Source organism: Antechinus flavipes, chromosome 6 (assembly GCF_016432865.1).
Source record: "Antechinus flavipes isolate AdamAnt ecotype Samford, QLD, Australia chromosome 6, AdamAnt_v2, whole genome shotgun sequence".
NCBI lineage: Eukaryota > Metazoa > Chordata > Mammalia > Dasyuromorphia > Dasyuridae > Antechinus > Antechinus flavipes.
This window is the reverse complement of record NC_067403.1, coordinates 191,426,363-191,449,953: the sequence shown is the minus strand read 5'-3', so window position 1 is coordinate 191,449,953 and position 23,591 is coordinate 191,426,363. Positions and strand designations below refer to the sequence as shown.

At 35.4% G+C, this 23,591-nt stretch overlaps 1 protein-coding gene across 1 annotated transcript in view; it reads right to left on the bottom strand.

The window, feature by feature from the left end:
* The window catches only part of CPZ (carboxypeptidase Z), a 60,626-nt gene that overhangs the window by 16,492 nt on the left and 20,543 nt on the right, over nt 1-23,591 (bottom strand). The window contains exons 4-7 of the mRNA XM_051964934.1: nt 23,348-23,560; nt 18,244-18,440; nt 10,881-11,042; nt 3,940-4,098 (exon numbers count right to left, since the gene is read on the bottom strand). Coding sequence (XP_051820894.1) covers nt 3,940-4,098; nt 10,881-11,042; nt 18,244-18,440; nt 23,348-23,560 — 731 coding nt within the window. The remainder of the gene's footprint in view (nt 1-3,939; nt 4,099-10,880; nt 11,043-18,243; nt 18,441-23,347; nt 23,561-23,591) is intronic.

The window sequence follows — 23,591 nt, the reverse complement described above, 5'->3', positions numbered from 1 at the left end:
CTTATCTATCTGTCTATCACCTATTCATCTATTTGTCTGTCTGTCTGTCTATTTATCAATCCATCCATTTGTCTACCTATCTACCTACATACCTATATATCTTCCTCAATGTCTACCTATTTATCCATCCATTCATCTACCTATCTCTCTCTCTTTCTCTCTCTCTCTCTCTCTCTCTCTCTCTCTCTCTCTCTCTCTCTCTCTCTCTCTCTCTCTCTCTCTCTCTCTCTCTCTCCATCCATCTATGTATTATCTATTCATCTATCTGCCTTGATTTGCCCTCTGAGTCCATCACCTCTCTAGCTGGAAATGGAAAGCATATTCCATAATGAGTCCTCTGGAATTGGGATTGGGGTGAGCAAGCATTAATGAAGGCAAGAGCCAGCATGGAAAATAGGTTGGTTATACAAAAGCAAATTGAGGCTTGTAATAATACTGGCAAAAGTATCATAGTTTCTAGAAACAAGGCTACGTGAGTGATTCATGTTGCAACACTGACCTCTAATGGTCGTATTCTGTATGTCAGAATCGCATAATAACAAGCAGTTTTGTCCTGGATCTCAGCAGCCATCTATCTAGTCCAAGGGTTGTTGATTTTTTTTTTTTCTGTATCTTAAACTGTACACTAACTTGCATATATCTTTTTCAAATAAACTGTTATCTAACCATACCCCCTGCATCTTAAGGAAATCTTTTCTTTATAGCCAAGTTTAAAACTCTATCTTTATCCTTATTAAATTTATTTGAACAGCCTGAACCCATCCAGATGTCTGTCAAGATGCTTTTTTTGTGAACCCAGACTTACATTTCTCCCAGCTTATTTCATAGAAAAATATTAACTGTGCCTTTATCCAAGCCATTGACAAAAATTTTAAATAACACAGATCCCTGAAACAATCTTATCAAGTTAAAATTGAACCATTAATGATTACTCTGAATAGAGCCATTTGACCTGTTCTTATGTTTTTATTGTACTATCATCTAAGCCATATCTCTCCAATTGATGCACGAGAAGAACATGAAATATTTAATTAATTGCTATGCCAAAATCTGAGTAAACTATGAATTATTTTTCTGATCTCTAAGTTTAGAGACCCTGCCAAAAAAGGAAATGAGGTTATCCCAGCATATTATGTGCTTCCTGAACATGCTGGCTCTTTGTGGGTACTGCTTCCTTTTCTTGATGCTTCTTAACCATCCTTTTCATAATTCATACTAGAATTCTCCCAGGAACTAGAGTTCCTTGTCCTGTGGTTAGCAGATTCTATTTTTATGACTTGTTTGAAAATAGGGACAGAAACTGGGCCCTTCTCTGGGCCTGTCCTATCAGTTTTGTTTCCTAAGAACATTAATGGTTATGGAAAAGCTTCAAATGAATGGTGGACAATGAGTTGAGAGCATTCCAAAAGGCAAAGGTGAAAATGGGGTGTATCGTAGGCATGGAGGCAAAGCCTGAACAAAGACTCAGGGACGGGATATAAAATTTGGGAAATGGTAAGGAAGCCTTTTTGGTGGGAGGAAAGCAAATGAAAGAAAGTAATGGAATATGAATCTGTTTATCTGTCTGTCTGTCTATTTATCATTCCATGCATCTACAGGTTGAAGTAAGATTGTAATGGGCTTTCAAAGGTAATCTGAGAAGTGTATTTTATCCTAGCATCAAAAGAAGTCACTAAGGATTCTTGAAAATGATGATTATATGGTTAGATCTATCTTTAAGAATCTGTGTGAAAAATGAATTGGAGAATAAAGAGACTAGTAGCAGAAAGATCAACTAGGAGGTTACTATGATAGTCCTGTTAAAAAGTAGCAAGGGCCTGATGTAGGCTGGTGGTCACGTGAATGGAGAGAATGGAATGGGTGAGAGAGAAAAGAAAATATTTAGATATGGAGGTGAAGGGGAGGGAAGAATTGAAGATGATTACAAGGTGGCAAGGGGGTGACTAAAAGGATGTTGTGCCCTTAATAAAAATAGTTTGCTTAACTCTTTGGAGTTAAACAAAGAAACAGGGATTAGTTATATAGATTTGGAGAGATAGTCAGGTGGCTTAGTGCAGAGAGTAGTGATCTGTAAGTATGAAGATCTGAGTTCAAATACAACTTCAGACACTAAACCTGGGCAAGTAATTTAATATGTTTGTCTTAATCCCCTAGATAAGGAAATGGCAAATCATTCCAATGACAAACTTCCTGACAAAGAAAACTTCATGCATTGGTGTGCTAGGACATGACTGAATGATGAACAATATAGATTTGGAAGTCATTTGTTAATAGATAATTAAACCCATGGTGTCTAATGAGACCATCAAAAAAAGAAAGTGAATTGACTGGAGAGAACAGGAGACTTGAGGGTTATTTGTAGTTGGTGGAGGGAGATGGATGATCCCTCAACAAAGGAGACTTAGAAGAATGATTAGAGAGATAGGGAGGAAATCTGAAAAGGGAGAGCTTGGAAGGCAACAGAGTAGATGGTATCCAGGAGAAGAGATAGTAACAAGTTAACAGTGTCAAAAACTGCAGAGGAAGCAATAAGGATGAGCACTAAGAAAAGATTTAGTAATTAATAAGTCATTATAATCTTGGAGATAGCAGCTTCATTCAAGTGATGGGGATGGAAACAAGAATCCAAAGAGCTGAGGAAAGTGTGAGGGATGAGGAAAGACAGGTTAAAAGTGTATACTACTTGATTTTGGAGTTTGACTGAGATTGAGAGACTAGATATAGCATAATAGCTTGAGGGATACCAGGATCAAGTAAAGATTTTATTTTAAAAGATAGATACCTATGGACGTTTGGAGACAACAAAGAAGAAATCAATAGATAAAGCAAAAATGGCAATGGGAGAAGGAAATATAGATAGCCCCTGTGCCTTTTTAATCTCCTACTTGCATGTATCAAGTGCTTAATAATGGTTTGTTGAGTTGCATTAAATGTTTACAGGACCAAACTCATGGAGTCTAAGGAGAGGGATTGCACTTTACCAGGGGAAAAAACATCTCTTCCTCAGAGATTGGAGCCAAGGAGTAGGAAATGAAGAATGATGGAAACATGAAGATGAGGAAGGAAGAAGTCTAAGCCCAAAGCCAAATCATTTCTATTTTCTCAGTTAAGTGAAAAGAAGAGAAAGCAGAAGCAAAATAAAGGTTAATGAGTTTTTCTCCTCTGTGTCAACTATTAAAATCATCCCATTTAAACCAAGCTGCATTTTTATTCTATCAGTATTTAAAGTTGTGATTGCACACATATACACACACATACATACAGTGAACCACATTTTTAATTTTTCTAACTGAAAAGTACAGTTTTCTCTTAATATATTAGAAAACTGACCTTAAATCCAAGAAGATCTGGATTTAAGTCATGTTTCTGAAATATACTTGCATGACCCTAGGTAAGTATCTATCAGTATTTTAATAATCAATACCTATTAGTATCTGAAATTGTGAGTTGCATCGGTAGTGAGTTTCCTCACCTAGGAATTCCTTACACCAATGAATTCATAGATCTAGTTAGTCTCCATTCTTACAGAAGTAAACACATTAAGTACATTGCTTACCTTAAACTAACTGCTTCCATTTCTATAGAGCTCTATAGAATGCACTCTGGGACATTCACCAAGAAAGTGGTTCAGGCTGGAACAGAACTCAACTTTCCTGATTTTTCTTTTTCATAAGATACAACTCTGAAGAAGACCTCGAAGATCTTCTAGTTCAGCTCCCAAACTTGGTCTTAACCAAGTGAGGCTGATTGATTTGCCTAATGTTAATACGGGCAGTAAGGAATAGTTAATATTTGAATCTAGGGTCTTTTAAATACAAATTTCATAGTGTTTCTCCTACCACAAGCTTCCTTAGGCAATATAACATTGTCACTTCATAAGAAAACCATGGCGTTTCCATGAGGAAAATATTTTCACTTACCATGAAAAGTTTATATTACCTTTTCATCGGGTGTAGGGGAGAACATTTTTTCTTCCAGGGGATGCTTCGAGAAATCAAAAGGATAGGAAACCACCAAATCGCCTCCATGGAGACTGGCGGACAGCACAAATGGGATGGTCCTCATCCACTTCATGATGGCCTTGGTCTCTGGAGCCACCTGAACCAAGAGAACAAAGACTGGAAGTGACCTTGGGTATCACTAAATTCAAAGATTTTACTTACAAACTGAAGATCAGGAAGGAAAGAGTGACTTGTTTAATGTCACACAGCCAAGTCAGTAAAATTAATGAGATTTAAAGACTTTTTTATTCCAAATCTAGCCCTACCAAACCACATTGTATAACTTCTTTCGAGGCTCAGTTCACTACCTACATAAAGTTTTTCCAGATTAGTTATTAGTGTCCTTATTGTTATCAATATATTAATGTATATTATAAATATTATATAATATATTAGCTATTGATTAGTGTTCTCTCCCTCCTTAAGTTATGAGGGATATACTAATCTATTTACACATTGTATTTATTCTCTGTCCATTTTAACCCTCACAGAAAAAAAACTTAGAGAATATTTTAATTTTATCTTGTTTTTATATCCTTAGTATCTAGCATAGTACTTTGAACACTGTAGGCATTTAATAAATGCTTTCTGGATTAAACTGTTGACATCTATTTCTTACATGATCCCCATCAGACTTGAATTTCTTATTAAGGAAAACTGAAAGGCCAAAACCAAGTTAGCAATCACTTATTAAGCAACAAAGGCTGTGATGTTAAAAAAATAAGGACCTGGGATAAAGGTGGCTGTGATCTCTAGGTAAGGAATAATTTAAGTCATTGCCTACTATTTATGGAGCACAATGCTTGAAAATAGAGATGCAAAATTTAAACCATTTAGTTACTGCCATCATGTAGTTTAAGGTCTAATAACATGCAGAATAGACATAAAGGGATAATTTTAATGCATAATAATAGAGAATTTCAAAAAAGAAATACTAGACTTGTAATTTCATTGAAATAGGAATTTCCTTTGTTAATGTAGTATAATGTTGAAAGGGCCACTAGATGGTGCCCTAGAGCACTAGACCTGGATTCAGGAAAGTCCAAGTTCAAATTTAGTTTTACACACTTCCTAGTGATGTGATCCTGGACAAGTGACTTAACCCTACTTGCCTCAGTTTCTTCCTATGTAAAACTAACTGAAGAAGGAAAGCACAAACTATTCTAATGTTTTTTCCAAGAAAACCCCAACAGGAATCATGAAGAGCTGTACATAACTGAAATGAATGAATAATAACAAAAAATCCTGAAAAATTAAAGATTTTTCCCTCAAGTTCATTTGGCAGTATGTATCAGAGCTGAGACTTGAACCAGATCTTCTTGATTTCAAGATCATCTTTTTCTCCATTATGCTATGTCTTTAGTAAGAAGAGATGCAAAGTGTTCAATGAGGTTTTAGGAAAAGGTGATTGTTGAGTTGGGAGGGGCAGGGTAAGTAGCTAGAGAGATACCAGCTGGCGTCTCAGTAAATTCCATTGTGTTCCAAGAAAAATTAGACACAAAGATCCTGATGAAGCTTACTATCTCAGTTTGGTTGTAGTTAATATTAAAAGGCTGAGACTTTGGGCTAACCCATACATGAGCTATCTTATAGGCAAAATAAGTTTTTTTCTTTCTCATTTAACTTTTAGAGGAAATAAATGGTTTGACAAGTTTGAAACATCTCTATGCTGGTCCTCAGATAATGTTATATTGCAGCAGCATCATTTTGGTATGGTGAGGATACTAGCTAATCTTGGAATTTATTCCCAACTCTAATATTTGTTGACTACAAGGCCACATCAACCCTTCCCCCCTTTCTAAGCTTTGGGTATTTTATCTGTAAAAATGGATATGATTCCGTCATTTACACACTCACAGGTCTATTATAAGAGGTGTGTTATAGGTGAAGGAAAGATCATTATCTTTAGGTAAATATATTGTACAAGACCTTTGTTGAGAGATGGGAAAATATCCTTGCAAAGGTTTAAGGTTTTTTTTTTTTATTTGTTTTGATTTAGTTTTTTTGTCATATAGTCTTTCATGCTTCCCTCTACATATCTGAGGGTCAGTATAATGTAGAAGATAGGGCACTAGATTTATGTTCAAACCCTGGCTTTGCTACCTACCACTGGATGCTACTGGGTGAGTCACTTAATGCTTATGGGTCCCAGTTGCCACATGTGTAAGAAGAGGGGATTGGGTTAAATGATCTCTGAAGCCCCTCTACTTTGGAATCTCTGTATTATAACTCAATCTGCTCTTGTCCAAGTGTTCCTTAGCTACCTGGGGTCACTTTGCATCCCAAACTATCTTTCAAACAACTATTTTTAGCTATTGTCATAACATGAACCTGTATTGTAGGGATGGGTGGTCCATCTTCTTCTGTCTTCCCCACCTCACTTTTTTTTATCCCCCCATCCTAACTGGCCTAGGTCTTATTCATCCTCCAACTGCCCTTAAGGAAGATTTAATGTAAGTATCTCCTTAGAAAATGTTTATCAAACTTAATTCAAATCACAGAAAAATGGTAAAACTCCTATATGATGGGTCAACATAGTAAGAACCATCTTTGGTAAAACAAACATATTACCTTCCATTGGGTTGAAATCTACCTCCCTACAATCTTTATATTATTCCTCATTTTGTCCCATGGATCAAGCAGAACAGGCTTTGTAACTCATGATATAGATACAGCATTAAAGACCACCATCTAAGTTACATGAATTTTTAACATTAGTTATATTAACTCTGATTTAATTACATTATTAGCTATTATATTATTAGCTTTATTATATGTTGGCTATGATTTCTTGGAGGTCTGATTATCAATTAACCAATCAACAAGCATTTATCATATGGTTATATATGTTATTATATGGGTATTTTATTGCTTGCTTTCTCTTTGCTGGATAAAGGAGGGAGAAAATTTGGAACTCAAAATAAGAAATAACAAGTATTTTAAAGCCTTATATATGCTTATTGTGTGCCAGACATTGTACTAAGCATTAGGATTAGAAGGAAAAAAGAATAAATATTTATTAAAGCTTGTTATGTGCTAGGCACTATGCTAAAACAATTTTTAAACAAATATTATATCATTTGATTTTTCACAATAATCCTAAAATGTAGGTGCTGTTATTATCCCCATTTCAAAGTTGAAAAAACTGAGTTGAATAGAGGTTTATACCTCTACCCATTGGATTTGAACTCATTTTCCTGACTTCAGGCCAGAACTCTATTTACTAAGTCACTTAGCTGCATCAAAAATTAAAAATAAAATTATTATTGAGTCATTTCATTTATGTCTGATTTTTATGATCCCACTTAGGGTTTTGTTGGGAAAAATACTTGACCAGTTTGTCATTTTCTTCTCCATCTCGTTTTACAAATGAGGAAACTGAGGCAAATAGACTTTCCAAGAATCACACAATTAATCAGTGTCTGAGGCTGGATTTGAATTTGGGTCTCTCTGACTCCAGGTTCATGCTGCAGGCTCAGACTCTACCTATTGTTCTAAAAACCCTGGTCTCATGATTTTATTCCTGATTCATCTGCTAATTAATTTACTGTAACTTTGAGTAAGGCACTATCTGGGTGCATTGGTTTCATCATCTGTTAAAATAAATAGATTAGACTACAGGACCTTGAATCTTCTTTAATCTCTAATTAAATATGTCTTACTCTTTTCACTATAATAAGCTATCTCTATAGTCATAGGACATTTATATATATATATATATTATTTTTTATAATAATAGCTTTTTATTTTTCCAAATACATGCAAAGATGGTTTTCAACATTCACTTTTGTAAAATTTTGTGTTCCAAACTTTTCTTTCTCCCTCTCCCCTATCTCTTTCCCAAGATAGCAAGTAATTCAACATAGGCTAACCATGTGTAACTCTTCTAAACATAATTCTACATCTATCACAGTATCGTATTTTGTTTCTTTTTTGAAAAATAGCTTTTAGATTTTTCCAAATACAGATAAACATAGTTTCAAACATTCACCTTGCAACCTTGTATTCCAAATTTTTCTCCCTCCTTTGCCCCTCTCCCTTTCCTAGACAGTAAATAATCTAATACAGGTTAAATGTGTGCAATTCTTCAAAACATAGTTCCATATTCATCATTATGCACAAGAAAAATCAAATCAAAATGGAAAAAAAATAAATATAAGAAATAAAAAAAAACCACAACCAAAAAACTGAAAATATTATGCTTTGATCCATCTCTGTGATTCTCTCTCTGTATGTTCATGGCTCTTTCTATCACAAGAGGATATATTTTTATGCAAGAAAAGAAAGACACAAAATCTTCTCAAACACTTTTCCCCTTTAAAACTTTCTCAAAGTTTTGCATTTCTCATAAAGACTTCACAAAGAATGTGTTAGTCAACTTTGTTCTGCATGGACATTTCAGACATGCTGCTGGCTGAACGCTTTTTAAAATGTACACTCAGCAGGGCAGGTTTTAATGAAAGCTTTCGAAGCTGGAAGCAAAGAAGCCTGGGGAATAGTAGCAGAGATGGGGGATACAGCTGTAACCCCTAAGTTATCACCCACCCCCTTTGGGGAGAAAAAAGCAAATAATGAGACAACATGCTGATATTGGGGGTTTATTCAGTAAAACAAATTCCAGGGGATGTCTTAGGTCTGGGCTTTTTATTTCTAGTCATGTACAGTAAGGACTGATGGGAATGGTAGGTAGAAAGGACCCTCAGTGATAAGTCTCCAGACCCTCATGTCCATTACCCAACTATAGAGGCTACAAAATTATGGAGCTGGTCCTTCCTTGGCCACAAACTAACTCCTTAGAGGATCTTCTACTCTCATTTCATGTCTGTACCTCTCAGAAACTATATTTATAAAATGAGGGAGATTTGACTCCATCCCCCACATAGTAGTTTTTGATCATCATATCTCACGTCCTCCCCCATACCTACATACTTTTTACTTCCCTGGCTTCCTTTAAGACCTTGCTCAAACCCACTTTCTTCAATAGGCCTTTCAGGATTCAGATTAGCTTCTATCTACCCTATATAATCTTATGTTTCTAGAATATGAGTTCCTTGGTGGTAAAGATTTGTATTTTGCCTTTCTATTTATTCCTAGAACTTAGCACAATGCCCGGTACATGGTAAGTCCTCAAGGACTGCTGAATGAGATGACTGAAGCCAATTTCAATTGTTCAGTGATGAAGAGAGCCATCTACATGCAGGGAGAGAACTGTGGAAACTGAGAGGGGACCACAACATAGCGTTTTCACTCTTTTTGTTGTTGTTTGCTTGCATTTTGTTTTCTTTCTTATTTTTCCCCCTTTGATCTTATTTTTCTTGTGCAGCAAAAGGACTGTATAATAACATATATTTTAACATGTTTTACATATTTTGAATCACTTGCCATCTACGGGAGAGGATAGAAGGAAGGAAAGGAAATTTGGAACACAAGGTTTTAAAAGAGTCAATGTTGAAAAATTATCCATGCATATGGAAAATAAAATATTTGGAAATAAAAAAGCTTTAATAAAAATAAAAAATATATGTTAGTGATTCAAAAAAAAAAACCTGCTGTTGACTCTTGACTAATAGATTTCTAAAATCACTTCCATTAGTCTATGAGCTTCTAAACTACTGTTTTTTGCCTTTCTTTTTATCCCAGTACAGCCCAGTTCTGATACATGGTATATCCCTCCCCCCAAAAAATGCTTGTTTTATATCAAAGATTCTAGGATTTTGCCTGACTTTATCACTAACTTACTCTGAGTGACTCTCATGTCACTGAAGGTAAAACAAAACAAAATAATACAAACAAACAAACCAAAAAACATGTAGTAGAATATACCCTGGACTAGGTGTCAAAGATCTGGCTTCAAATCCTGAATCTGCATTTACTAGCTCTGTGACCTTAGGTAAATTACTCAAGGTTCAGTTTTTTTTTTTTTAAAGCATTAGATAATTTCCATGGTTCCCTCTTATTTTAAGTCCCTAATACTCCAAGAATTCTCTCAATCCTAACCTTCCTATGATCTATAAGAATCTTTAAAAAGGCACCAGTCCAACCCTTTCCTCTGTATCAGAGAACTTGGTGGCCCAATACCTCTCCCAAAAAACAAAGGAGGGGATTCTACCCACACCCTCTGATTCCATCTCCAGAACTGTTTCTAGGGGATCAACCTCAGGAGGCAATAATCACATGGCTTTGGTGCTGAGCATCCAACTACCAAAAGTCATCCAAATGATAGATTGTTTGGGTGAAAGATGTCAGGATGGAAAAAGAATTTTATATTTGTTCTATGATCCTAGGAGAGTCCCTTTTGTTCCCATTGGCTTGATCCAAGAACATAGTCTAACAAGAGGGAGACAATCCATTCAGATAAATTCTAGACAGTGCTAGATGGCTTATATATAAAGATGCTAGGAACAGAATTTCTAAAAGAAATATGCAAAATATTATAAGTTTCTTTTATAACCTCATATTTTCTAGCACAGGGATGGGCTGCAAGTAGAGTAGGTATCTGATAAAAGCCTATTGATTAAAATAAATTGAAGAAAAACATCTTTGAAACTAAGGGACACTGTTCATAATGCCCTTTTCCCCTCCTAACTTTCACCTAGCTTTTTGTGTTATACTCATAAAATTCCCTGGGGTACATTGTGTATTATAGTTTTATGTATTTATAGTTTATTCCTATTCTAGGTTCCCCATGGAGGTCAACCTTTCCCCCACATAAGCAGAGAGGTCTGTACGCAGTAGCCACTTAGCCAATATAGTAATGAATGGATGGTATGGGGTTAGCTTGGACTGTCTGAAATCATCTGAGTACAGTAGTCTACATCCCCCTTGGAAGTTAAAAAAAAAAACTGATTGTGATGTTGGTAAAAGATGTGTAATTCATACCTTACCCCACCAGTAATACTCTGGAATGGGAATGTGGTCAGTTCGAACTCCTCGGGTATTTGCTAGCTGGTAATATTCTGAAGTCAGGTCAGGGAAGTTGCGGTTGAGGTCCAGATGCTGAGAGTTTTGCCGGCCACTTGTCCATCCATTATATCCTGCACCCTGAAATCAGGCAGTGTTTAAGTCAATTTAATATATCAACTACTCAATTCCCAGATAAGGCAAGTATGGAAAGGATGAAGCAATGTGGTAAAGGATAAGAGCAACATATTGGGAGTAAGGAAATTTGGATCTATCAATCAATCAATATTTATTAAACACCTATTATGCACCAAGTTAACACTGTGGTAAGTGTTGGGTTCTAGTCCTACCTCCTATCATCAGATCCTTGTTTGACCTAGAACAAGACCCTTATTTTTTTATATCTTATTTTTGGTTGTATTAATTAAGAGATTTTAACTAGAAAATCCATGTCAGCACTACCACACCAGGTATATCATTCATTTTTTGTTTGAATAGGTGCCTGGAATCCAGATGTAGCTAAGCAAATTGTGGCATATTGTGCTATCAGAAATGATGATATGGCAAGTTTCACTGGAAACTAGAAAGACCCCTGTGAACTTATTCAGAGGAAAATGAGCAGAACCAAGAAATCAATTTGTACAATGACAAAAGCATCAAAGAGAAAAAGCAGTAGGAAGATTTTGATGTTCTGATCCATGCAATGACAGTCCCAAAAAGCTGAAAATAAAGCATTCAACTCCAGCTGAAGAGGTGATGAACTTAAAATGAAGAGAAAGACATCTTCAGGCATGGTCAGTATTAAAAATTTTTTTGCTAGAATATATATATATATATATATATATATATATATATATATATATACAGAGAGAGAGAGAGAGAGAGAGAGAGAGAGAGAGAGAGATAAGAGAAGCAAATAAAAATATGCAGACAGTGTCAGAGTCAGATAGTGAAAGAGAGAAACAGGAAGGGGCAAATTAAAAACACAGGCCTAGATAGAAATAGGATAGAAAAAGGACAGACAGACAGACAGAGAGATGAAGCTAGACAAATAGGTAGATGGACAAAAAGATGGTGACAGAAAGATATAAAAGATGAGGAAAAGAGAGACAAATAGACATGTAGATATAGACAGATATTTAGACAAAAGACAGAGATAAACAGATGATAGAAATAGATGATAGATGGATAGAGACAAATAGACAAACAGATATAAATTGAATCAGATAGTGACAGAGAGAAAAGGGGGGAGAGAGAGAAAGAGAAAGAGACAGACATACACACACAGAGAGAAAGTAACAAAGAGACAAACACAGAAACACAGAGAGACAGAGGCAGAAACAGAGAAAAAGAGAGATGCAGAGAAATGGACAGACTAGATAGTTATAAACAGGATAGACAAATAAATAAAAGATAGATAGATAGATTTCACTGGACAGAAATGATTATGCAATGGGAGGATGGAGAGAGGGCAGTAGGAATGATAGATTATAAGTAAATGGTGAATTTTTAAAGAAACAAAGTCCAAATGCAGATCATCATGCCCTGGTCAGACCAAACGTAGGGTAAATGTTGCATTTAGTGCTGGTCATTGCATTTTTAAAAGGACAGTATAAGCTAGAGTTGGTCCAGAGCAGAATAATCAGAATAATAAGAGAGCTGGACATCATTATATCCCATTGATAAGTTGAAGGCCCTAGTAATAGGAGACTGAAGAAAACATTTAAGGAGGTGAGGATGAGAGTTACCTTCAAATGGCCAAAGTGTTATCATGGAAAAGGGGGATTCTACATGTCCTGCCAAGGATCAGTAGACATAAAGTGCTAAAAATATGCTAATTATAGTCCTTCTATATTATAATCTAGTAGTCTTCCATTTCTAATAGTTTATATTTTGTATTTTAAAGTGCCTTTCACTTCTGATAAGGAGGAAGATTTCATTTTAATATAGCCTTATCTAACATTGGAAGCAACTACTTCATTAAGAGAAGTTCTGCCTCATCAGGAGGGGTATTAAATCAAAGGCTATTGAAGGTTGTTAAAAATTCACTCATCAGAGTTGGAATCAAAGCTGGAAGAAATTTGTGAGTGAGTGAGAGAGAGAGAGAGAGAGAGAGAGAGAGAGAGAGAGAAAGAGAGAGAGAGAGAAAGAAAGAGAAAGAGAGAGAGAGAGAAAGAGAGAGAGAAAGAGAGAGAGAGAGAAAAAGAGAGAGAGAAAGAGAGAGAAAGAGAAAGAGAGAGAGAAAGAGAGAGAGAAAGAGAAAGAGAGAAAGAAAGAGAAAGAGAGAGAGAAAGAGAGAGAAAGAGAAAGAGAGAGAGAAAGAGAAAAAGAGAGAGAGAAAGAGAGAGAGAGAAAGAGAGAGAGAGAGTAAGAGAGAAAGAGAGAGAGAGAGAAAGAGAGAGAGAGAGAGAGAGAGATCCTCTGCTCTATCTATCTATCGTTATATCTAAACTTCATTTGAGCAGATGGTATTTTTGTTTAGGTATGGGTCGTACTTGAGAATCTCTCAGGTTTTTTCCAATGACAAAACTTTCTTGGTACAATATCAATGTTCTAAAAAGCCTTTCATCTCCACCATTTTATATTCCATGTTCTAAATGCCTTTCCATCTTTATCATCCTATATTTTAAAGTTTCTTACATTTCTTACATTCTATAATCTTTGCTCTAAGGTTCTGTGTTCTAAGGTTCCTTCCATCAATCATGTGTTATTTTAGAATGCTAGACCCGGAACCAGGAAAACTCACATGGTCTGTCATAGTTACTTGCTATTTCTTCCGCCTCAGTTTCCTCATTCATAAAATGAATATAACTGTCTCATACTCCAAGCTCAAAGGAGATAATATAATAGCTAGCAATAATACAATACCTATTCTATGTCAGGCATTGTGTTAAGCACCTTGCAAACATTTTATCCTCACAACAACCCTTTAAGGTATATGCATTACTATCCCCATTTTACAGTTGAAGAAACTAAAGCCAAAAGAAATTAGTTGTCTAAAGCAGAATATGAACTCAGTCTCCATAGCCAGCACTCTATTCACTGAACCATTCAACTGCCTATATTTGCCTAATCTATGCAAAATACTTTACAAATCATAAAGTGCTGAAATCGTGCAAGTTATCATTATTATATTTCACAATCTAATAATTTTCCATTTCTAAAGCATTCCATATTGTAAGATCCGTTCCACTTCTGACATCCTATGATCTATGTGCCAAGCCCCGTCCAGTTCCAATATGCCATGATTCTAAGGCTCATTGGTAAGCTCCATTGAACCGGCTCTTTGTCCTTTTGTTTAATAGAGTATATAATGAAACCATTCTCAAGGACGCAGTCTACATTAGACAGGGGCCTCTCCCTCCTGATGTGCTGTCCTCTCTAATGTGTCCTGGCGGTAACTATTGAAAGCTTACCCGCCCAGTGGGACATAAGAGGATAAAAGCTTCAGAAACTCACAAACAGTGGAATAGAGAACTCTATGGGCCATAATTACTTTCAATGGGATTTGGCCAGAGCTCAAGGGGTAAACCCATAGACCTCGTCTTGAGAAAAATGTACTAGTTTCTAAGTCACCATGGGGAGTAAGTGAGGGCAGCTCTGTATCCCGCTGTGTACAAGACAGGCCCCTTAAGGCCAAACCAGGCCAGCAGCTCAGGACTAAATCATCCTGTCCATTCCCAGGTTCATCCTTTTTAGGCCAGCCCTGTAGGAAGCCTTCATCTTTAGGTAACTTTTATCCTCAGGTTGTTCCAAGGATGTAATCTGCTTAAATTTGTCAATTCTATCTCAATCTCAACAAATTTTTTTTCATTTGTCTCTTGCTTCCTATTTCTATTGCCATTATACAAGCTGAAGTCTTACCATCCCTTGCTTAACAAGTTGCAATAGTCTCTAGAATGGGCTTGATGCATCCATGAAATTATGTGGCCTTGTGACGAGAGCTCCAGCCTTAGAGTCAATAAGACTTGGTTTGGTTCATGCCTTATGTTCTAACTAGCTAGAGATCTATAGATAGGTCATTGACCACTCCTGGTTTCATTTAATATTTTTATAAAATTATGAGATTGTATTATATTATAAAACTTAACCTATGATTCCATGAGCCATTCACTTTCATTCTGATCCACCCAAAATAATCTTAATATATTTCTTCATTTCTCAGTTTGGTTCATGACCCTTTAATAGCCTCTGATTACTCATAGGATAATTCTTTTTTTTTAATTTTATTTTATAATAACTTTTTATTGACAGAACCCATGCCAGGGTAATTTTTTTTTACAACATTATCCCTTGCACTCACTTCTGTTCCGATTTTTCCCCACCCTCCCTCTACCCCCTCCCCTAGATGGCAAGCAGTCCTATATATGTTAAATATGTTGCAGTATATCATAAGATAATTCTTATTCCTTAGCCTGAGGTATTAAAAGTCATTTATAACAAGGAGTTTTGTCATTGATCTTCACAAACTCCATTTTCTAATATACCCCTCTCCCCCCAAAAAAATACACCTGGAGTTCCCAATCCCCATGCCTTTGCTCACATCATGCATTATTCCTGCAAAGGTTCAGTACCTTACTCAGCTCCAGTTGATATCTTCCTATCTATCTTTCAAAGCCAGATTATAATATAACCTTCTCCATGAAGAAAACTGACTTCTCCAAGCAAAAGCATGTCCTGCTCTAATTGAAGAACTCTTAGCTTGTTCTCTGTAACTGAGACTGACCATCATTTCCTTTCTCTCCTACAAGTTAGCCTTATTAAATGATCTCACAATCCAAGAGAAGATCTTTTCATATCCTATAGACTTCCCACCATGTCAAAAAGTTTGGCTTATTTATAGTGAATAGAATTCAGTGCTTAAAGTCAGAAAAACTCAAGGGTGAATTCTACTCTAGCTCTGAGAATATGGGACTTCTTGGTATCATGTTTCCTCATCTGTAATAATGATAATAATACAATTAGCATTTATATGATGACTTTTAAGGTTTATAAAACACATTACAAATATTATCTAATTTTATTTTCACAACAACCATGAGAGATAATTATTTGTTATTCTTACTGAAGCAGACAGAGGTCAAGAAACTTTCCCAAGATCACATGACTAGTAAATGTCTGGGGAAGAATTTGGACAGGTCTTCATGATTTCAGGTCTATGCACTATGGACCCACCTAGCTGCTCCCAAATGAGACAATTGGACTCAGTGGCCTCTAATAGTCTTGCCCATTCCAAATCTTGATCCTATGTTTCATAGCTCTCAAATACATATGCCTACATAAAGCCAAAAATGCAGAAGAAAAACAAAGAAAATATTCATGCAAATGATATCTCATTATTATTTTCCCAAACAACTGCTTTTGAGTCACATAATTGGCACTTAGATGGCACAATGGATAGAACACTAAACCAGGAGTCAAGAGGACCTGAGTTTAAATTTGGCCTTAGATACTAAACATTATTAGCTGTATGACCCTGAAAAAGTCTCAACCCCACCTGCCTCAAAAAATATCACTAAAGAATCACAGAATCTCAGGGAACAAAAGAAACATCAGATATATATATCCAAAAGACCCACAGAAAGCACAGATCTGCTATTTACTGTTTATCTGACTTTGTAAGTTCCCTTTATTAGCCTAAATTTTCTAATTTATCAAATGAGATTTTGGACTAATCTCTATAGTCTTTTCCAGGAATAAAATCTATTGTCTTAGCACTGAGGTACCACTACACACCTCTCATATAAAAGAGGCTAAGATGCCAGGAAAAGATAATGATAAATGTTGGAGGAGATGTGAGAAAACTGGAACACTAATACATTGTTGGTGGAATTGTGAACTGATCCAACCATTTGGACTATGCCCAAAAGGTTATCAAACTGTGCATACCTTTTGATCTAATGGTGTTTCTACTGGAATAGTAGTTCTTCAACTACAAAATGGGGATAATAATGCATATACCTTACAGGGTATGTGTATGGTATGTATCCCAAAGAGATCATAAAAAAGAGAAAAGGATCTATGTGTCCAAAAATGTTTGTTTGTAGCAGTCTTTTTTGTAGTGGAAAAAAAACTGGAAACTGAGTGGATGCCCATCAGTTGGAGAATGGCTGAATAAATTATGGTATATGAATGTTGTAGAATATTATTGTCCTATGAGAAATGATCAACAGATAATTTCAGAGCGGCTTGGAAAGACCTACTTAAACTGATGCTAAGTGAAGTGAGTAGAACCAGAAGAACATTATACACAGCAACAAGAAGATTATGCAATGATCAATTCTGATGGACATGGCTTTTTTCAACAGTGAGGTGATTGAGGCCAGTTCCAATAAACTTGTGATGGAGATAGTCATCTGCATTCAAAGAAAGGACTGTGGGGATTGAGTGTGGATTAACACCTTTTTACTATTGTTTGCTTGCTTTTTTTTTCCTTTCTCATTTTTCCCTTTGATATGATTTTTCTTGTGCAGCATGCTAATTATAGAAATATGTACTTAAAAATTTCAGATGCTTAACATATATTGGATTATTTGCTGTCTAGGGGAGGGATGGAGGAAGAGAGGGAGAAAAAATTTGGAACACAAGGTTTTGCAAATGTGAATGTTGAAAACTATCTTTGTATAAATTTTGAAAATAAGCTTAAAAAAAACATTGTCTTATGTAATTGTAAAAAGAATCACTCACATGTGACCATTTAGAAATTCACAAAGTGAAGCTCTTTCAATTCCTTCGATAAGTGTTGTTTTCCCCAATTAGGGTATAAGCTCCATGAGAACAGAAGCTGCTTTTCTTTTCCTTCATGTTTGTATTTTTATTCAAATGTTTAGCACAGTGCTAAACACATGGTAAACACTTTATCAGGGCTTATAAATTTTACTAGCTGTCTAATTTCACCAATTATAGATGAAGAAGCTTTGGCGTTGTTATGAAGTCATTTTCAGTTATAAGCAACTCCTCATGATCCAATTTGAGGTTCTCTTGGCAAAAATTCTCGAGTGCTTTACCATTTTCCCCCATATTATTTTACAAATGAGGAAACTGAAACAAACAGGGTAAAGTGACTTACCAAAGGTCGTGCAGCTAGAAAGTATCTGAGGCCAGATATGAACTCATGAAGATGAGTTTTCCTGATTCTGAGCCTAGTGGTCTATCTATTGTACCACCTAACTGAAAAGAAATTTAGAAAAATGTTTCATAAGAACACAGCCAATAAATAGCAGGATCCACTCTGAATCCTGGACCTCTAACCCCTAATCCAGTGCTATTTCCACCAATCCACACGAGACTTATTGCCCTATTCTAGTCCTATTTCCCAAGGAATAAGAGGTCAGACTTTCACCTCTGCTGCTGCCACATCATAGCCATCAGGATTCATGGAAGGTAGCAGGTGAATCCGGGTGGTATTAATCAGGGTCTGGATTCGTGGATTGCCCAGCAAGTATTCTGAGCACAGATACTGAGCAAGGTAAATGAGCATCTCCTTCCCGGTCACTTCATTTCCATGTATGTTGCCAATGTACTTAAATTCTGGTTCAACTGTGGAAAGAGACATTGAAAGAGGACATCACTTAGAAATGATGCTGTCTTTTGAAAGCCAGACATGCCATTGGTCAATGAGTTACAAAAAGTGATTGGTGGTCATTTAGCACAAATGTGTCCATTGAGATATCTTTCAAAGACACTGAATTGTAGAATCATGGAATAAAAGACTTGAAAAGAATTAGAAGTCATTTCATCCCCATCTTTCACCTACTATAGAAAGCTTCTCCAGAAAATCCCTCCCATACTCTACTTGAAATGCTTGGACAATAGATTTAACAATGGGAAAAAAACCTTTTACGTCTTCAAATCCAATCTCATTTTATAAATGAGGAAATTCAATCTCAGAGAAGTTATGGGACTTGTTTTAGGTCAAACAATTAGTGTGGTTCAAACCAAGTCTTCCTGATTCCAAATTCAGTGCTCAATTTACTCTACTAAGCTGTCTCATGAATATACCTAGAAAGGTTGTAATCTTCATCATTGGAAGGAATATCAACATAGATGAAGTCTCAGATTTACCATCCAACAAGGCAATATATATGGTTATGGAGAAAAGCTTTCCACTTTTCTGAGCCTAGTCTTTTTCCCAAAGAGCAATCTCTATTCTAGTTATGTTCCCTCACAGAATTTTGACATCCCAAATTTAAAGCTAGAAAAAAATTTAGAGGTCATTGAGTGCAAATCTTCCTCCATTCTTTTTTTTTTTTAACATTGAGAAAAATGAAGGCAGAATAAAGTGGCCAGAATCAAAAAGCAACTAAGAATCTGAGAGAGAATTTGAACCCACACTTTCCTGACTCAATATTCTGTCCATTCTTTCATGCCATTTTCTTCTTCTTAAATTCCCAGTTTCCCAAGGGCTTCTTGCTTGTGACCGCAGAGATGAGATGCCAATTGAACTACTTTGTGAAAACCATGTCACTTCACATAAAATCCCTAGTACTCTCCAGCATCTTCATACTACAGTGACTCTGTATGCTCTGAACTAGAAGAAGTGGCAAAAGCTTAGTGTAACCATATTCCCTACTTGTTCTCCCTGCTTCGTGTTTTGTGCTCCAATTTGGGGTATCTCCAACTAATCCACATGATATGCCAAATAAAAGCTTACTACTTTTAGCATTGAATAGCCTGCCTACTAATTCTGCAAAGTTCCCTAGGATTCCACAAGCTTTATGGTTCAGGCACTGAAGCATCTGGGTTGGACCACTGTGTCACTATGGAAACTTTAAATAGAACCAGCATTGGCTTCCAATCTTTGCTCTTAATTTAGCCCTCTGAGGCCAAAGTAAATAAGTTAGCCATTTTTGATAGTCTTTCAAATACCTCAATAGCTATCATTTTCTCCTAAAGTCCTTTTTCTTTAAGTTAGGCATCATGAGTTCCTTTAATAGACTTTTGAAAGACCTATTGTATCAAACCTTGGAAATTCATGTCTATCTAATTTATCAATGAATCATTATTCACGTGATGATAGTCTACTCACTTTTACTTTTTACATCCATTATTCCTTAAAAACTCATTGAAACCAAATAGAAATAAATGCCCATTATACCAGCTCAAATTTTCTAGCTTAAAAATTTTAAGGTTTGTGAAGAACTATTATTTCCATTATTCTACTTCATCCTCACAGCCTGTGAAGAGATACAATTAGTATTTCTATTTTATCCATTAAAAAACTGAGGCACAAAAGAAGTCTTCTATCCTAATTACCCTGCTCTGCATGAGAAGGCAGAGAAAAGTTATATGGATTGTTGGAAGGAGTTCATATGAATATGGTGAGTCATTTACACTAACAAATCATTCCAGATCCACATAGAGGAGGTATTCAAAGAGTCAGGGATGAACAGGACAAGTGCTGAGAAAGGAAGAAATGAAGTTTGCTAGCCTTATGACTGTAAATCATTTAATTTCTCTGTGTTTTCTTTCTTTTTTTTTTTTTTCATTTGTAAGACTAGGGGATTGGATTTGATGACTTTTAATGTCATTTTTAGTTCTAAACCTCTAAATCCTCTAAAGGAGGACCAATGAAACAATAAGCAACCAAATACCTCAAATCAGTGTGATACATGGCAAAAATGGACATTGAAATCTAGGGCAACTAAAGAACTTGCCCAAAATTAAGGCTGGGGCAACTACTGAATTCAGGTCCAAGGCTGTTTGACATTAACTGAAATCAAGTTTGCATCTGGAGAATATCTGCTGAAAGTTTCACAAGCCACTGTAAACAGGAATGTCTTAGAAATAAAAAATGAATCTCTCTCTACAATACATTATTAATTTAAGAGGAAAATCTAAAATGCATTTAAAGATTTTAAAAAACCATACACAAAAATACATATCCATGATCTCTTACCTTGCTGTATAAAGAACAAGACCCAGCTGGGGAAAGCTAAAGAAATCTAATCAAGTGAAAGCATCTGAATCAAAAATGAAACTCACCTATCTGAGATCCATGATGAGCAAAATGCAAAATAGGAAAAACAAAAAAGGAATTTATATATAACATAATTTCACATTTTCCCCCTATAAAACCTCAGCACTCAAACAACATCAGTGAGAATAACTAAATTACTTAACTAAATAAATACTCTACTCTTTTTCTTTGTCAGACCTTGGAAACTCAGATTTACCTAATTGATCAATGAATCATTATTCACATGATGGTGTTCTATTTACTTCTACTCTCCACATCAATTATTCCTTAAAAAACAAAACTAAACCAAAAAAAAAAAACTCTTTAAAACTAGATATAAATAAATTTTCATTATTCTAACAAAATTTTCTTACTTTTTCTAGCACTTTAAGGTTTATGAAGAACTGTACACACATTACCCTATTTCACCCTCACAATCTATGAAGAGATTCTATTAGTATTTCCATTTTATGCATGAAGAAACTGAGACACAGAGATATTAAGTAACTCACCTAGATACACATAGCAAATGAGTATTTGAGGAAAGATTCAAATCCAGGCCACCTTGACTCCTGATCTAGTACACTATCCACTTTACCATGATTAAACATATAGAATAATTTCAGAAAATGTAATTTCTCATTACTTACTGATTATAGTTAGGTTCTTAAAACAATGTCTACTTAACATGAAGTAAAAATTTAGCAGTTATCCATTTCATGTGATCAGTATATCCAAAGTGAATAATTCAAGCTAAAATAAAATAATAACAATATGTAGCAATATCTTATATTAGTAACAATAACTCCCTCAACTGAATGTGGATCACAACATATTTTCACGTTTTTTGTAATTGTCTGCTTGCTTTTTTTTCTTTCTCATTTTTTGATCTGATTTTTTTAATCTGATTTTTCTTGTGCAGCATGATAAATATGTAAATGTATACAGAAGAATTGCAGAGGTTTAACATGTATTAGATTCCTTGCTGTCTGGGGAGGAGGTCGGGGAAGGGAGGGAGAAAAATGTGGAACACAAGATTTTACAAGGATGAATGTTTAAAACTATCTTTGCATATAATTTGAAAATAAAAATCCATGATTAAAAAAACTGACTCCCTCATGTATATAGGAAGCTTATAAAGTGTTTCACAAAATGTCAGCTACAAGACATCTCAGGGATAATCTAGGTCAACTCCTACCTGAAAAAGGATCCTCCCTAGGGTTTCAGTAAAATCAGCATATCAATACACTGCTCTTAGAACCGTAAACTGGTTCAGCTATTTTGAAAAGCAATTTAGAACTATGCCCCAAAAGTTATTAAATCTTGCATATCCTTTGACCTGGTGAATCTATATCCTCCTAAAGAGAGCAAAGAAAAATTAAAAAGATTGATTTGTACACAAATATTTATAGCAACTTTTTTTTTGTATTGGCAAAGAATGAGTGTCCACTACTTATTGCTCACTTCCGGGTAGAAAGGTGATGAATTCAGTGATGATTAAAGCATATTCATATATGTGTGTGTATATATATATATATATGGATGTGTGTATATTTTATATATATATATATATATATATATATATATATATATATATATATATATATACATACATTTTATTTTTCCCCTTTTCTCAATGGGGGGAAGAAGAGAGAAAGAGAGTCAATTTTAATCGATTTAATAAAATAAAGCTAAATTAAAAAAATAAGTTCCTCTATTTTGTCATTATCAGCTAGTGATCCATGCTTAATAGCACTAGAAAGAGGAATAAAACACAGGCTTCCCAGTGCTGTCTGGGCTCTTTCCACCACACCCTACCACACTGATTGTTTCAGACAGCAATATTAATCTCACCAGGCTTAAGTTATCAAATTTTCATTTTATTTGAAATTTTAGCAGTTTAATAAGGTGCTTCAATTCAGAAATGGTTTAAGGTGAGACTGGAGTCTCATAAATACAATATAACAGTAAAATCCTGAGTATTGGTACAAATAATGTGGTCTAGTAGAAAGAACATCAGAATCTGAATCAGAGCATATGGGTTCACTTATTGAATGAATTGTTTTGGTGAAGTCAGCTTCAGTTTCTTATTCTGTAACATGAAGGTCTTGGACTAATTCACCTTTGAGGTGACTTAGAACTCTATGACTACTTTAGAGATGATATAATGTGCAGAAAGAGCATACCTGGTTTTAAAAACCAGTTTTTGAATCCTGACTTGCGCACCTAACAGTTAAGGGATCACAAGATTGTCCCTTAGCTCATAGGAATTAAATATCCTCATCTGTAAAATATGAGAGTAATAAGGTATTAATCTCTACATCCCTATTGAAGTTGCTTTAGTGAAGAAGTTACGTTGCCTATCTTACATTAATACATCTCACATTATTGTTAGCCATCATTATAATTAGTCAAACCTCTTTTATCCATTCTCTGTCCCCTTCTATAACACAACTTGCTTATCCATGAAAAATGTTCTCTTGCTTACGTAATTCATGTTGGCCTGGTCGATTTGAAAACTCAATCACAAGAAGATCCTTCCCATCAAAGCTACGGCCAATGCTGTAGGTCTTGGCAATATGAGAGCATCGGGAAGCTGTCTTCTTCAGCACTCTTACCATCTGTGGGTATGAGTGATGTGTAAATTGGATGAATGAGGAGGGCATGTTGGAGGGTGTCTCTTCATTCTCATCTATGCTTCCTGTGAAAAGAAAAGGAATGATCAAATTGTG